The following is a 16,610-nucleotide window of genomic DNA, read 5'->3' as shown; positions in this document are numbered from 1 at the left end:
CCCCCAAGCTGTCAGCCTCATTTCTGGCTAACAACTTGGGCTGTCAGCACCCAGGCAGGTCTCACAGCTGCCAACCCAGCACCTGAGTGAGTTTGGGCTGTCAGCTTTGGGAGTCAAGCGAGGGCTCCAGCTGTCAGCCCCATTTAACAGGTGATTTAAGTAGCACAGTCTACACACATACTGCATCATCCTAACTACATTGACATAAGCGCTATGCCTCTCACGGAGGTGGAGTTATGTCAGTACAGCTGGCCACTTCAGTCATGTACTGTCTTAAGGGCTTTTGTTCAATAATAAATGTTATGTTGTGTGTTTAAATTCCAGTTACCCCAAATCATGAGGAAAAAATTAGTAAACAATGACTCATTCACCATTTTCTAAAATACTGAAAACAATTAAGAATGCAAAAATATTAAGCTATGTAGTTACTTAATTTATATATAGCGTTCCCTCCCAGGAAACAAAAATAGGTACCAAAAAATCTAGTGTAAAGGCTCTAGCTGGTTTCAAATCAGCATGTTCTAATGTTTATATTAAGCAATGAGAATGCACCTCTCTTTAGAAAATAATTGAAATTCAAATGGAAAAGTTTATTAAAGTGGATTTAAATCAGTCTATCCTGATTCTTAGTTTTTAAATAGTGCTTTATGTTCATAGCACTATAATACATTAGTTTATCATACAAGTAATCTGAATTACATCAGAGGTACTCAATTAGAAATCACTGCTTTGAAGTAGAATGGCACCCACACCCTGTGCTCCCCTAGGACAGGAGTTGGGAAAAAATATTTGAAATTGCCTAGTGACTTTATGTAGGCTGAAGAGGGCCTGGCCTAACACCTTTCCAAAGTTTCCCGCAAGAATTTTGTTCCCAGTGGTCACAACTTGTTACACATTTATTCAAAATATACAGTTCTCCAGCATCCTCCTAGCACCACCGTCAGCACCGTCTCAGAAGGGATCACCCCATGTTGAACTACCAATGCAGCTTCCCTGCTATCTCCTTGAAGGCCTCAGGGACTTTTGATTGCAGTCTGAACAGCAGGGCTTGACTACTGCACAGACAAGGAACAGGAAACAGCATAGTCACCATAATCTCATTAAGCAACTGTGTATTTGATGTGATGCATTACTCTGCTCTACCAGTAGATTACACAAACAGAAAATAGGGTTCCATAACATTCACAATGTTCCATACAAGTTTGTCCCTACTAACAATCAAAGAATTTCGAGAAGGGGCATTTGAGACTTCTGCTGTTTTTCCATCTCTAATTAGAAGATCCCATCCATGCTGGGACAGATCACTTAGGACTAGGTTGGATCTCTCAGAATGTTTCCAATTACCACCAACTCCTTGAACTCCATTCTAGTTCCATGGGTTTTCAGCAGCAGCACAGCGCTAGAAATGGAGACAAAACTACTGCTCAGTTTAATTCACTATTTCAAACCAGGGTGTTGCATTAGAACACACTGCATTGTATTAGAAATGCAGATAGCATTGTGGAAATTTTAATGTAGTTCAAGTTCTCTTCCTCCCTGCCCCCCCCCCCACCATTTATTTGGCAGGGGGAAGATATCAAGCATCTTCATCTTTCATTGCTGTAAGATTATTGCTAAACGTAGCAGCAAGATGTTTACACTAGACTTGAGGCCTTAGCTACAGTGTACTCCATACCAGCGGTTTTCAAACTTCTCTTCTGGGGACCCAGTTGAAGAAAACTGTTGATGCCAGTGACCCAACAGAGCTGGGGATGAGGGTTTTGGAGTGTGCGAGGGGCCGAGTACAGGGTGGGGCTGGGAATAAGGGGTTCAGGATGTAGGAAGGGTCTCAGTATGGTGGGGCTCAGAAGGGAATAAGGGCTCTGGGCTGGGAGATTTGGGATGCAGGAGGGGCGCTAGGTTTGGGGCCTCAGGCACAGACTTACCTCTAGCAGCTCAGCGGTGCAGCCCGGGGTGCACAGTGGACCGTGCCGCACTCCAGAAGCATCCAGCAGCAGGTCTGGCTCTAGGTGGAAGCATGCAAGCAGCTCCATGCGACTCACCCACAGGCACTGTTGCCTGCCCGTGCCCCCCTCCCCAAGTTCCCATTGGCCCAAGTGTGGAGCCAGTGCTCAGGGTGGGGGCAGCACACAGCCCTGTGGGCCCCCCCTGCCTAAAAGCCGGACTGCTGCTGGCCCCTTCCAGGGCACAGCACAGTGTCAGAAAAGGTAGGCACTAGCCTGCCTTAGCTGGGATGCACCGACACTTTTAATGTCCCGGTTGGCAGTGCTGACCAGAACAAAGCAACCTAGCACCTTACAGGTCGCGACCCATGGACTGAAACACTGCTCTACACAATATGCTTAATGCCTACTTGACATGTGCCCAACTTGTTACAGCTATTAAAATAGATTCCTTCCCAGCATGCTGTAGGGGTAAGGTGGTCTCACCTGATTTTAATTTTAACAATTTTAACTAGGTTTAATTTTTTTTTTTTAAATGCAGACAAGCTGTTTTTTATTCTTGAATAGCAACCTTTAAAAGGTTAGTCACACTCTAGTAACTGATAAAGCTCAGCCACAAGAAACTAGATTCCAGACATCTCAGATGTACCTTTGACTTGGTCACTTTTACCACCTTTATCAACAGCAGACAAGCTTTTACAGTTGGAGTAATGGAATAAAAAAAATTTACCAGCTGTGTCATTATATAATTCTAGCTCACTGAATCAAGTCTGACTAAATGAGTGCACCTTTACATTAGAAAGGAACAGACACAGAACTTCTGAATGCAAGCTTTATTGGAACAAGGTGCAGTGAAATTTTTATTCAGATGCTAGCAGGAGCAAGTTCAGTTACCGCCCCTTAAACGCAGGACCAAGTGCAGGGTGGATTCTTTCTGGATATTGTAGTCGGACAGAGTACGTCCGTCTTCCAGCTGCTTTCCAGCAAAGATCAACCTCTGCTGATCCGGAGGAATGCCTTCTTTGTCTTGGATTTTGGCCTTGACATTCTCAATGGTGTCACTGGGCTCCACCTCTAGGGTGATGGTTTTGCCCGTCAAGGTTTTCACAAAGATCTGCATACCACCTCTCAGGCGCAGAACTAAGTGCAGGGTGGATTCTTTCTGGATATTGTAGTCGGACAGAGTACGTCCGTCTTCCAGCTGCTTTCCAGCAAAGATCAACCTCTGCTGATCTGGAGGAATGCCTTCTTTGTCTTGGATTTTGGCCTTGACGTTCTCAATGGTGTCACTGGGCTCCACCTCTAGGGTGATGGTTTTGCCCGTCAAGGTTTTCACAAAGATCTGCATACCACCTCTCAGGCGCAGAACCAAGTGCAGGGTGGATTCTTTCTGGATATTGTAGTCGGACAGAGTACGTCCGTCTTCCAGCTGCTTTCCGGCAAAGATCAACCTCTGCTGATCCGGAGGAATGCCTTCTTTGTCTTGGATTTTGGCCTTGACATTCTCAATGGTGTCACTGGGCTCCACCTCTAGGGTGATGGTTTTGCCCGTCAAGGTTTTCACAAAGATCTGCATTTTCTGTACAAAAATAGAAGCTATTGAAGCATAAGTGCCTTTTTGGACTCCAACATACTAATGTTACATCACAAGAAGTCAGAAAAGTATGGATTTACCCTTTCGCTTAATCATCAAGCGGCATAGAGAGCTTTTGACACCAGTACACCCCTTCAATTGCAGCTCCCCCCCCCCCCATGTAGGCTACTTCCTCCTCCCAAAGCTCACTCCAGGGCCCTGCTCCAGGGAGTTGACACCGAGATAACGCCACTGCCCCAGGGCCACTGCGTCAGCAGCAAGGCAACGGGCCAGCCCGTGCCAAGGCAGCGCGCCGGCAGGCCCAGCCCCTAACCCCGCCCCCAGGCCGGCGTCAGCGGCACGGGGCAGCCCGCGGCCACGCAGGGGCGGGGCCTCGCGCGCGCGCGCGCCCTCACCGCCATTTTAGCCCCGGCCCGACTCTAGTCCCCCCCTTCAAGCGGGGAGCCGCTTCCCTCAGGCCGCGCTCCCTACGTCCCCCCCCCCCCCGCCGCGGCACAGCCCCCCCCCCCACACATGCCGGTGGCCGCAGAGGGCGGCCTCCGCGCCGCGCCCCGCCCGCTCAACGCCAGGCGCCTCACGTTCGGCACCAACCCTCCCCCCCCCATATCCGCGACGGCCCGGGCCATATACCCCCCGTAGCCACCGGGCGGGGCTCTCCGCACAGCTTCCGACCTGCTTTTCTCTCGGGCCGAACTCGCCCGAAGCCCAACAGCGAGCCAGGCCCGTTCCCCACTCACCGCAAGGACGGCGCTCCCGACAGACAGCAAAGGAAAAACACCAACTCAGGTGGAGTCAAGAGGCTATAACTGCGTGAGGACGCTGGTGCGGGCCCTTATATAGTCTCTTCCACCCCTAGCTGAGATCCCTCCGCGGGGGACTAGCTCGACTCCCTGCATATTGGCGCGTGGACCCCGCATGGGGGCGGGGCGAGTTCAGGTCGGCAGTGCGGAGGAATCAGCCGGCTGCTCAGTGTGTGAGATGACCTGATGACGGCAAGGGCCAAGGAACGGCAGATGGAGCGTGGGGTAAAACCCGGACTGGAGCTTCCCCTGCCTAGAACGGGGTCTCAGCTCAGCCTGGTTCCCTGAGCAGGGAATAGACCCGGGGGACACGTCCCTGTGTGTGACTGTGATAGGGTGACCAGACATCAAATGTGAAAAATCTGGACGGGGGTGGAGGGTAATAGGAGCCTATATAAGAAAAAGACCCAAAAATCGGGGCTGTCCCTATGAAATCGGGACAGCTGGTCACCCTAGATTGTGAGTTGGGGCTGTGTGTCTCATTGTGTGAGCTGTGTGTTTTCTTCTGTGTGTCTGGGTCATTGCAAATCTCTACATGAAAATGAATGTGGAAAAAAGGGCAGACAACATAAAACAAAATAAACCTGAAGCATCGTGCATTCTAGTTTCATCTGATAATACTTCTATTCTTCTTCCTCTGGGATCCTGACCCTGAGGTCAAAGGGGGCCTGAAACACAAAGCAGAGTAGGAGATGCAGAATGGCGGATGGTGACTGACATATAGGGAGGAAGATCAAAGCCTTGGAAATGTGAGGAAGACCAGGTGGAAAAATGGTTTCAGAATGATAGCCATGTTAGTCTGTATTAGCAAAAACAATGAGGAGTCCTTGTGGCACTTTAGAGACTAACACATTTATTTGGGCATAAGCTTTCATGGGCTAGAACCCACTTCATCAGATGCATGGAGTGGAAAATACAATAGCAGGTATATTTATACATTGTACATGAAGAGATGGGAGTTGCCTTACCAGGTGGGGGGGAGGAGTCAGTCTAACAAGACAATTCAATTAACAGTAGAATACCAAGGGAGGAAAAATCACTTTTGTAGTGGTAATGAGGGTGGCCCATTTCAAACAAAAAGAAAAGGAGTACTTGTGGCACCTTAGAGACTAACAAATTTATTAGAGCATAAGCTTTCGTGAGCTACTGAAGTGAGCTGTAGCTCACGAAAGCTTATGCTCTAATAAATTTGTTAGTCTCTAAGGTGCCACAAGAACTCCTTTTCTTTTTGTGAATACAGACTAACACGGCTGCTACTCTGAAACCATTTCAAACAGTTGACAAGAAGACAGTGAGTAACAGTAGGGGAAAATTAGTATGGTAAAATTAGGTTTTGTAATGAGTCATCCACAGAAGAGTTTGTCTGGAGTTCCCCAAAATGAACCTTGCGAGCCATTCAGTCAAAGTATACAGCGCTGCAACAAGGCCATAACAAAATAGGCTTTGTTTGCATGATTCATTCTGATGGTATTTAGTTCATTCCACCTATAAAATCCTTCCTTTGCATGTACCCAAAAGATACAGCTGCCTAAGCGTTCACACACAGAACAAGGAGTGCTGAAAACCAATTGAAAAAGACCTGAAACCCAGCAACAGCTACCTGATTGGTTCAGGCTTACATTCACATGGCACCCATAGAATTTACAGGAGGGGGAGGGGTTTCTCTTTGGGGATTTATATCAGCCTGTAAATGGGTTGTAAGCTCCTTCTGTATTAACATTTACTCAATAATATCATAATAGGTTTTAAAATAAAAACAGTCCAGACATCTAGTTGGCTTAGTTGAAGCAAAGGTCCCTTAGTTTCTGATCTAAGTAGGCTTGGACTTGTAGGGAAGAGGTTGCATTGTGTGCATTCTTAATTATAGAAACATAAAAGACTTTGAACAGAAGCTCAGCTGTAGAAGGTGAATCATCTAGCCTGAAAATAAGCAGGGATGTTAGGCTTATTCTGTTAGTTATCTGGTGTGCATTTAGGCAGGACTGATTTGAAAATGATCAACTCTAAAAACTGAAGAACAACCTATTTTGCTACAAGATGGAGTTTCACAGCATAATTAGATAGATATGGGTACCTGCCTAATTTTCATGCCCTATGTGCCATCTATCTACATTAGTGGTGTAGGGTCTAGTGCAGGGATGGGCAAACTTTTTGGCCTGAGGGCCACATCAGGGAATAGAAATTGTGTGGCGGGTCATGAATGCTCACAAAATTGGGGTTCAGAGTAGCAGCCGTGTTAGTCTGTATTCGCAAAAAGAAAAGGAGTACTTGAGGCACCTTAGAGACCAACAAATTTATTAGAGCATAAGCTTTCGTGAGCTACAGCTCACTTCATCGGTGCATCCGATGAAGTGAGCTGTAGCTCACAAAAGCTTATGCTCAAATAAATTTGTTAGTCTCTAAGGTGCCACAAGTCCTCCTTTTCTTTTTGCAAAATTGGGGTTGAGGCCCAGGGGGTGGGATGAGGGCTCTGGTTGGCGGTGCAAACTCTGGGGTGGGGCTGGAATGAGGAGTTTGGGGTGTAGGAGGGTGCTCTGGGCTGGGACTGAGGGGTTTGGAGCAGGATCGGCTCTAGGTTTTTTGCCACCCCAAGCAAAAAAAAACCCAAACCTCCAAGAGTGCAACTGCCGAAGCAAAAAACAACAAAAAAACCCATCCAGAATGCTGCTCCTGGAATTGTGCTGCCCAAGCATGTGCTTGGTTTGTTGGTGCCTCAAGCCCGTCCTGGTTTGGACGGTGGGAGGGGGATCAGGGCTGGGGCGGGGGTGGAGGAAGGGGTGCAGGTTCTGGCTGGGGATGTGGGCTCTGGGGTGGGGCTGGGGATGAGAGGTTTGGGGTGCAGGAGAGTGCTCCGTCCTGGGATCGAGGGGTTTGGAGAGCGGGAAGAGGATGAGGGCTGGGGCAGGGGGTTGGGGCGTGGGGAGAGGCTCAGGGGTGCAGGCTCTGACTGGCGCTTACCCTTAAGCGGCTCCTGAAAGCAGTGGCATGTCCCTTCTCTGGCTCCTACACGTGGTGTGGCCCCTGACCCAGCGCCCTGGCTGGAGCATTGAAGCCGGGTCGAGCCACATGGTGCAGTCCCTCACCCGATGCCCCAGCGGGAGCACCGGAGCAGGGTAACCCCCAGACTCTGCTCCCCAGCGGGAGCTTGGGGGCTGACTTAAAATGGCTCCGGCCCACAGTTTGCCCACCCCTGGCCTAGTGCCTGGCACTGTGGGTGAATTTCCCCCTGAAGGTTGACTCCTGCACTTAGATCTATGGGGTGCCCCACTGGTGCAGAGGCTTGCACTAGAAGTTCAGATTGCAGGCCTGAGACCTTAAACCCTGATTCAGAAAAGCACTTAAATGTGTACTTTGGGATGCTTTCCTGAATTGGTACTAAGATTGTAAACCATTTACTGCAAGAAACTTGTCTTCAGGCTTGTCCGTAAAGCACTTTTGGCTCAATACAATTATGAAGAACAACAATAAATAGTATACAAGACCTATTCTTACCATGTTGCTAGAAACATCATTTTATCGCTTTTTAAATATATGCAATTTGTATATTCATGCCGGTCCGGAGCACCAAAAACGGTGGCAAAGAGTCCCGTGGCACCTTATCGACTAACGGACCTACAGGAGCATAAGCTTTCGTGGGCGAATACCCGCTTCGTGGACGGGGAACGTAGGCTTCCAGACCACCGCACAACTGCATCGTGTTTGGGGGGGGGGTGGCGGGGCAGAAAGTGAGTCCCCGAGATAGGACAGACGCTTCTGCGGGGCAGAGCGTGTAGCTGGGTAGTGACGCGCTTGGCTGGGTGAGCTCGGGGTGGCCCCATGGGGCGGGTGGGACTTTCGGCAGCTTGCAGTCCTGCTTCCTCTGCAGAGAGGGGCAGCGTGTAATGCAGATCCCCTGTCGCATCTTTGCATGGCGTCTCCAGGCCGGAGAGCTCTTTTGAGATGAGGAGTACTTGTGGCACCTTAGAGACTAACAAATTTATTAGAGCATAAGCTTTCGTGAGCTAATGCATCCGATGAAGTGAGCTGTAGCTCACGAAAGCTTATGCTCTAATAAATTTGTTAGTCTCTAAGGTGCCACAAGTACTCCTTTTCTTTTTGCGAATACAGACTAACACGGCTGCTACTCTGAAACTTTTGAGATGCTTTCCTCTTTGGCCACCGGCCGTTGTTAAAAAAATGGAGGCGGGTGAGGAAAAGGATGGAGATGCCGGGGATTGAACCCGGGGCCTCATACATGCAAAGCATGCGCTCTACCACTGAGCTACATCCCCGCGCTGCCGGGAGGCGGCTCGGGGACAGGGATAGACTCTGGCCCGGCGAGGCCGTTTCGCGCGCCCAGCCACCCACGCCTCATTGCTCCACTCGCAGCTTCAACGGCCCCCCGCTCTGCGGCCGTGGGGGGGAAGGGCGGCGCCAGGGGAAGGAAGGGAGGAGCAAGAAGAGAGGCGCTGCGAGAAGCTCGCTACAGCCCGTCAAGCCCGGGGGGGGGGGCTCTTGCCCGGCTCCTCCCCCCGCCCCCGCCTGGGAAGGCGGAGAGCCAAAGGCTCGCCCAGCGGGTAGCTCAAAAGGCGAGGCGGCCTCTCCCCGTCGGGGAATCGAACCCCGGTCTCCCGCGTGACAGGCGGGGATACTCACCACTATACTAACGAGGACGGGCTGCGAGCGGCGCCTGCCCAAAGCGGCTCTTCGAAGCGCCCACCCCGGTGGAGCGGGCGGGGGCGGGGCCTCCTGGTTCCGCCGGGCCGCAGCGGCGCGTGCTCCCCCGCCGGGCCAAAGCGGCGCGCGCGGCTCCAGGCTGCGCCGTGCAATGGGCCTGGGGAGCGGCTCTGCTGCGGTCTGCTCGGCGCGGGGAGGCCCCGCATCCCAGAGGAGCGAGCTGGCCGGGCTCTATCCCCCCCCCGCAGACACCCCCCCCGGCTGCACGTGCTGACAGGCCCAGGCCCCCTGCAGAAGCCCTGAGGTTGCTGCCCGAGGTTCGTTAGGCAACGGGCTTGCCGAGCTGCCGCAGGCCCAGTACCGCCGCAAAAGCAACGATCACCCCTGCCGCCCCCGCAAAGAAAAGGCCCGGTTGGGGTTAGCTCCCAGAGGGCCTGGCAAGCTGCATGGACGGCCCTTGCCCCCCCACAAAAGGGGAAAATTATCTGCCGAAACCCGGGATCGAACCAGGGACCTTTAGATCTTCAGTCTAACGCTCTCCCAACTGAGCTATTTCGGCGGGTGATGGGAGGTGTGACTGCTTGTGAACACCACCCTGCGGTAGAGAACCCGTTCATAACGCATAGCAGGATTTTTTGCAAAAAGGAGTACTTGTGGCACCTTAGAGACTAACAAATTTATTAGAGCATAAGCTTTCGTGAGCTACAGCTCACTTCATCGGATGCATTTGGTGGAAAAAAAAAAAAAACCCAGGATTTTTTGGTTTGTTTCTCATTTTTGGTAGGGTCAACCACCCGCCTCACTCCAGCAGCAACTCCAGTCTCATTCTTGAAACCCGTTTTTAAATGCTTCTTTCCTTTACACAATAAAAAAGCAAGTAAGATACCAGGTGTGAAGGATATTGCTATTATTAATTCAATAATGATTATTATTATTCATAATTAATGCAATCCTAATTAACTGCTTTAGCATATTGATTTGTCACATTAACCGTGTTATGTTCTGTTGCACTGTGCAAATGTTGTTCTTTTGTTTCAGGTTGTTTCATTGTGTTCCATCAAAAACTCATAATTACGTTCCAGAAAGAAATTCAGTAGTTTGGGTGCAATGGGGCCTATGTTCTCCTCCCCTAACACAAGAGGCTGGGGTGGAGATCAGGTGCATCTAGGACAACCGTGAAGATGAAAGACGGGTCCACCTCTGTAGCATCCACGGAAGCCCCTCTGCTAGTACAGCAATGGGTTTTGGGGTCCAGGATGCATGGGGTGGCTGGGGGAAGGTCATACCTAAATACACAACATGTCTCTCTTTCCACAGGTTGTAAAACATAAAGGTAAATGGCAAAATCATTGTAAGTAGTCAATGGAACAATGATAAATGCCAACAGAAATGGTTATCAGTCCTCCAAAATAGTCTAGGATGAGCAATTTGAAACAGACTGGACAAGGTTGGACCCAGTCAGAAGAACAGTTAGAACACATTTTAAAATTTGGGAAACATACTTAACTCAAACTGCTTAGGTACAAACGTGACATAAGCCATTTTACATTAGCAGCTCTAGTCTAAGAATTATGGCCCTGATCCTGCAAAGACTTACACACAGGTTTCACTTTACACACTGTGGTCCTGATTGAGGAACGCACTGGAACATGCGCTTAACTTTGCCAAAAAGAAAAGGAGTACTTGTGTCACCTTAGAGACTAACAAATTTATTTGAGCATAAGCTTTCGTGAGCTACAGCTCACTTCATCAATGAAGTGAGCTGTAGCTCACAAAAGCTTATACTCAAATAAATTTGTTAGTCTCTAGGAATGCATCCGATGAAGTGAGCTGTGGCTTACGAAAGCTTATGCTCAAATACATTTGTTAGTCTGTAAGGTGCCACAAATACTCCTTTTTGCGAACACAGACTAACACGGCTGCTACTCTGAAACTTACCTTTTCCACTGGGACTGGCCCTGTTGACATCAATAGATAACAGTGTGCAAAATTAAACATGTGCGTTAGGTCTGGTCTACACAACCGAGTTAGGTTGACATAAGGCAGCTTACATCGACCTAACTATGGAAATCTAATTAGGCCTGGTCTACACTATGGAGCTAAGTCGACCTAAGTTACGCAACTCCATCTACATGAATTATGTAGCTGGAGTCGACATATCTTAGGACGACTTATTGTGGTGTCTACACCACGCTGGATCAATGGGAGAAACTCTCCCGTCGACTTACCTTATGCTTCTTGTTTGTGTGGTTACTGGAGTCAACAGGAGAGTGATCTGCAGTCTTCAAGAGACCTGCTAAATTGACCCCCTGAAAGATCGATCGCCGCAGCATCGATCCACGGTAAGTGTAGACATACCCTTCACTCCTCCCGATGTAACTGCCCAGCTACACCAACTTAATAACTCCATCTCCATGAGTGGTGTAGAGGCAAGCTCAATGTAGTTAGGACAATGCAGTGTCAAAGTGTAGACACTGTGTTGCTTATGATGACTGTTACTAGCTTTCAAGAGCCTTCCCACAATGCCCTACACTGGCAGTACAATTGATACAAGTGCACCTGGTGAGGACACACACTGGTGACACAAGGAACAAAATGTAGATATACACAAGTGATGTAATTGCTGCATGGCACCTGTATGCCAAAATAAGTTATGTAGACTATTTTTGCAGTTTAGACAAGCCCTTGGTCTTTTCAGCATTAGGGTCTAATGTTGCAAACCTTGTTTAACATTAATGATTGTTTTTCTCTAGGGAACTTTGTTCAAAGAAGCTAGTACTTCATCTTCATAAATAATGACCTCACCTTGTAACTTCAGAGTGATTTTAATAGTCAGCAGAGGTTGGCATTTTAATGAGGAATCCAATGTTCCATGCTCTGCTTGTTCTAATTATTCCCACTAATGAGACAGTTACACAAGGCATAGGTAATCAGATGACAAACAATATATTAACTGATGAAATATTATAGCATGCGCGGGGCCAGTGATTGTATATTTATGGATGATGAGGCAATTTTATTACATACTCCTGCTTTGACATGTTCATACATTTGCTAAATAATGTTGTTATTTCATGAACTGTAGCTCACAAAAGCTTATGTACAAATAAATTTGTTAGTCTCTAAGGTGCCACATGTCCTCCTTTTCTTTTTGCGGATACAGATTAACACGGCTGCTACTCTGAAACCTGTTGTTATGGATGAAATTCTTGTTTTCTGCCCAAAGGAGTATTTTGTGTATATGCAGAGGAGTAATTGTTTAAAGTTATTATTATTAATAATAATAAATAATACATAATTAATAATTATTATTATTATTATTTATATAGGGCTGGACGTGAACATGGGTCTGTACTGTTGGTTAGCTGTGCCATTCAATAAATCCAGACTCATAGAGACCAGATCACTTAAGATACTTTTGCAATAGAGAACAAAGGGCCTGATACTATAAATTCTCATGCAGAGAGTGCCTACAGTTTTTAATAGATGTTCCTAACGTGAATGGCCTGCAGGATTGAATGTAGCTAGTGGTGTAGCTGAAACAAGTGGGTGTTCAGGAGTTTTTGAAGGACAGGAGCGAGCTCATCTCCTTCAAAGAGTTTGGTCATGTTCAACTTGTCTGAGTATGAAAATCGTGTTTTTTACACTTAATGGAAGCATCCAATTATTGTATGTGTGTGTTCAAATAACTGAAAAATGCTTTCAGTTTAACACTTGAAGTGTAGCACATGCATAAGCTTCAGTGAGGCCTGCAGCTCTGTTATATTTTTAAACAAAAATCGTTAAGAAATAAGGAAGCTGTGAATGAGAGGAAACAGAACTGGTTAGCATAGTTTTCCTTGCCAATTTTAGCACTTGTTGAATGCAGGTTACTGTGTATATGATTCACATCCTTGCAACCCTGCCCATGTCCCTCTTGCACAGTACCTGAATCCTCCTTCTCTTAAAATAGCATCCGAAAATGCCCTCAATGTTTTTCTGATGCTTGCAGTTTCCAGTGTTTCATGTGTTCTAACCTGAGCCCTAGAGTGTGAAAATCTACTTTGATTCTGAGAGGTACTGGACACAGGCAACTCCCACTGACATCAATAGACCTGTCCTGCTCCCATTTAAGTCAATGGCAAAACTCCCAGACTTACTCCAATTTGGACCAGGTCAAGCCTAAACAGCGGTGCAGGTGCTCAGCTCCAATCAGGATCTTGCAATCCTCTTACACTAGTCAAATGTGCAGGGTCGCCCAGAGGATTCAGGGGGCCTGGGGCAAAGCAATTTTGGGTGCCCTTTAATTAATTAAGCGCCTTTTTAATTTTTAGTCACCCAGTGGCGCTCCGGGTCTTCGGCGATATTTCAGCAGCGGGTCCTTCGCTCGCTCCGGGTGTGTTCGGCCGCACTGAAGGACCTGCCGCCAAAGTGCCGCCGAAAACCTTGCGCACTGCCCCATCAGTAAAAGCGCCACTGGGTGAGTAAAAGTGCCACAGCGGGTGGTGCCTTTTTTGTGGTCGCTCCCCCTGGCTACGCCACTGGCCCTTCCATAAAAAAAAGTTGCAATACTATAGAATACTATATTCTCATGGGGGCCCCTGTGGGACCCGGGGCAAATTGCCCTCCCCACCCCCCCCATCGGGGCGGCCCTGCAAATCTGTGTTTATTTAGCCACATACAGACAAATACTCTGTTGCTTTTCTCTTCTGAACAATGAACAGCCATGTTAATCTGGCGCTGATAGTGAGAGACTAAATACACAACAACAAGGAAACGCAATTAGGATTTCCAAGGCAACCTTGGGACCACTCTCCACATATGTATCATGGCCCATATCCTGACCCCTTCACCGCTTTTCTTCCCATGCATGTATCCTTCTAGCAAAAGGTGTAGCTAATTGTTTGACGACATTCGGGTTCATGCTGAAAAATGTTCAAGAGACCAAATATCCAAATTTAGCCAAAGCAATCCACTATGAAAAGGAGACATACATACCCTCCTTCCGGGAAGCAATTTTTATCTCGCAGCATGTTCCCCTTACACAGAAGGTCTGTTTCAAAGATACGTGTTTCATCTAGTACAATTTGTAGGGTGATGTTATAAGTTACAAAACTGTTTACACCCACCAATTTGTAATCCTTCCTTAACTTATTGTATTGTTCTGATTTTTTTCTTATCTCTGTTTTGGACACTACGTTCCAAATCAGTTGCAGGGAGAGGAACAGCCTGACCTCTGCCAGGAATCACCATTCATGTATCTTGGCTTCCTATTTTCAAATGCCAATGCTGACTTCAGCTTTGCAAAGTGTTGTGGGATATTTGACATGGGTAAACAGAATTGTGGGGAGAGTACACACACACACACAAAATACAGTGCACGCAGAATTAGTAAAAAGAAAAGGAGTACTTGTGGCACCTTAGAGACTAACAAATTTATTAGAGCATAAGCTTTCGTGAGCTACAGCTCACGCAGAATTAGTGTGGTGGTTCCCTTCTCCCAGGGATTAAGCAGGGATGGTCTGCCGCAGACAGTGCATCTTTACAGTGCTCCAAAACTGTAAAAACTTGTAAAAGTTCAATCAGTCAGAGAGCGGAGCGGCCATTCCCCTCTGACATTCTGGGGTGCAATCCGGACCAGTAAGGGGTTGTGTCACCCTTGCCCTGCAATCTGGGCTGCCTCACAATGCTTTGCTGCTATAGCTCCCACCTGGGCCAATCACAAACAGCCAAGCAGCATGCAGGTCACACCCTGAGTGTCTGTGTATAGCCACAGCCCTGGTCCAGCAACTCTGACTCCAGCAGCCTGTCCCACCAACCAGGCTGTCTTGCAACAGCCTTGGTTCCTATTTGTGAGGTGACCCCAAAACATTCCCAGTCTCGAATTTTCCCCAAAACGTGTGTTCTGCACTTTCCATCCCTCTCCTGGGCAGTCCAGATATATTAGGTCCATTGCTCCTCTAAAGGGATCAACATACAACAGTGTGCCACCCTAAATGGAGTTACCCACATAGTTCACAGTTTTGATGAAAGAACAAAACAGGCTTATTTAACTACCAGGAGACAGGTTTTAAGTGAGTACAAATATAAGGCGTTAAAGTCAGAAATGGTTACATGAGAAATAAAATGTTACAAGCTGGACTTGGTTCAAGATAAAATTCTTACCCCATGCTCCGAGCAACAGGGCTGACCAAATTTCAGATCAGGATCTTGCCCAAAGTCCAATGGCTGCTTCTTTTGTCTTCTTAGGTGAAATGGAAAGAGATGGATAGGGAGGGATTAACTTGGGGTGGTTTTGCCCCTCACTTTTATAGTTAAGTCATGCTTTGAAATGCATTTTCCTGAGGGCTACCCACGGAGAAAGTTCATTTCCACTGGGAGGTTGGACTCAAGGGGTCTGGTGGTGAAAGAGGTTCCACGCTGTTGTTTGCTAAGAGGCAGATCTGTTTGGTCCTGCCCCGTTCCTTGCCAAAGAATGGCCACTTGAGAGGTAATTGTCCATCAGCTTTGATGACACCTGGCTAATGTTGTCAGCTTGTTCTCTGTCTTTCAGAAACAGGTTTACCCACTCCCCAGACCTGTCTGGTACACACGCGTCAGTCACAATTTCAGCTTATGTTCATAACTGTACATATAATGTCGCAACACATATTTCATCATGACATTACTGGCCATCGGGTTATTAGTTTTCAAATGATACCTCACAAGGCATATTTTGTACAAAGATTATTACAATAGCATGTGGGGTGTGAATAGAGAGGTGCATTCTGCCCCCCCCTTTATTACTCCATTGACTTCAAAGCAGCTGCAGGACTCCTATCCTTTCCATTTCTCTCATCTAGGTGACAGGGACCTGTAGATTATCCACACATCAAAGCTTTTTACAGCACGATTCTGTCTTTAATGGAGTTGCATCTCTGTCCCTGCAATAATATCTTCTGCAATAAATGACCCCCACCCCGCAGGGCACCATTTCTGGTGTGACTGGGGTGGAGGACATCATTTTTAGAGCTATATTATGGAAGCAAAATAATTTACAAGCCACAGTTGCGCAGGTTGCTTGACCCGAGGTGTTTCTGTGCTAGGACTGGCTTGCATCAATGCTGACAGGTTGCACAAAGGGTTTGGCTTTGTCCTCCCCATCCTCAAAGCCAAAATTCCCCTTGAAAGAAGAGGAAGGAAGCAAAAAAAAAAAAAAAAAAAAGAAAAACTGTGCGGCCTCCCCGTCGGGGAATCGAACCCCGGTCTCCCGCGTGACAGGCGGGGATACTCACCACTATACTAACGAGGATGCACTTGGAAGCGTTTTCCCCGCAAGCTGTGATATATCGGAACCTGCTTAGCAGCGCTTGTGCCCGAGGAGCGCAGCCGGGTGCATCCATGTAACTCGTGTTAACAGGCCTTCAGCCACTGAGGGGATGTAGCTCAGTGGTAGAGCGCATGCTTTGCATGTATGAGGCCCCGGGTTCAATCCCCGGCATCTCCACCTTTTGGGGCCTGGGCTGGTCCGAGGAGGGCAGCTGCAGAGTTTTGCCCACTGCCTCTGCCGGGGTTCAGCCCCCCAAGCAATGCGCACGAGGAGCAGCTGCAACCTCATGGCAACAAGGGCGGCTGCCTGTTCCCACGCTGGTGCAGGCC

The 16,610-nt window shown here is 48.0% G+C and overlaps 1 protein-coding gene and 5 non-coding genes across 6 annotated transcripts; 1 reads left to right on the top strand and 5 right to left on the bottom strand.

Moving 5' to 3' along the window:
• Positions 1-2,764: 2,764 nt before the first annotated feature.
• Positions 2,765-4,430, bottom strand: UBB (ubiquitin B). Its single transcript, XM_038373984.2, has 2 exons — positions 4,275-4,430; positions 2,765-3,522 (listed from the first exon to the last, which is right to left on the bottom strand). The coding sequence occupies exon 2, from the start codon at positions 3,517-3,519 to the stop codon at positions 2,830-2,832; it is 690 nt and encodes a 229-aa protein (XP_038229912.1). The 5' UTR covers positions 3,520-3,522; positions 4,275-4,430; the 3' UTR covers positions 2,765-2,829.
• A 4,106-nt stretch (positions 4,431-8,536) lies between these two features.
• TRNAA-UGC lies at positions 8,537-8,608 on the bottom strand. Its single transcript has one exon. It is a non-coding gene; the product is annotated as a tRNA-Ala (tRNA).
• Positions 8,609-8,917: 309 nt separating this feature from the next.
• Positions 8,918-8,989, bottom strand: TRNAD-GUC. The gene has a single exon. It is a non-coding gene; the product is annotated as a tRNA-Asp (tRNA).
• A 490-nt stretch (positions 8,990-9,479) lies between these two features.
• On the bottom strand, positions 9,480-9,552 carry TRNAF-GAA. Its single transcript has one exon. It is a non-coding gene; the product is annotated as a tRNA-Phe (tRNA).
• Positions 9,553-16,191: 6,639 nt separating this feature from the next.
• TRNAD-GUC lies at positions 16,192-16,263 on the bottom strand. Its single transcript has one exon. It is a non-coding gene; the product is annotated as a tRNA-Asp (tRNA).
• A 123-nt stretch (positions 16,264-16,386) lies between these two features.
• Positions 16,387-16,458, top strand: TRNAA-UGC. The gene has a single exon. It is a non-coding gene; the product is annotated as a tRNA-Ala (tRNA).
• Positions 16,459-16,610: the final 152 nt, after the last annotated feature.

The sequence above is a fragment of the Dermochelys coriacea genome, chromosome 15 (assembly GCF_009764565.3).
Source record: "Dermochelys coriacea isolate rDerCor1 chromosome 15, rDerCor1.pri.v4, whole genome shotgun sequence".
Classification (NCBI taxonomy): domain Eukaryota; kingdom Metazoa; phylum Chordata; order Testudines; family Dermochelyidae; genus Dermochelys; species Dermochelys coriacea.
This window is presented reverse-complemented; position numbering and strand designations above follow the sequence as displayed.

Bases quoted from the DNA above. Each gene is read 5' to 3' on its own strand.
- UBB (XM_038373984.2), bottom strand. From the start codon at position 3,519: ATGCAGATCTTTGTGAAAACCTTGACGGGCAAAACCATCACCCTAGAG.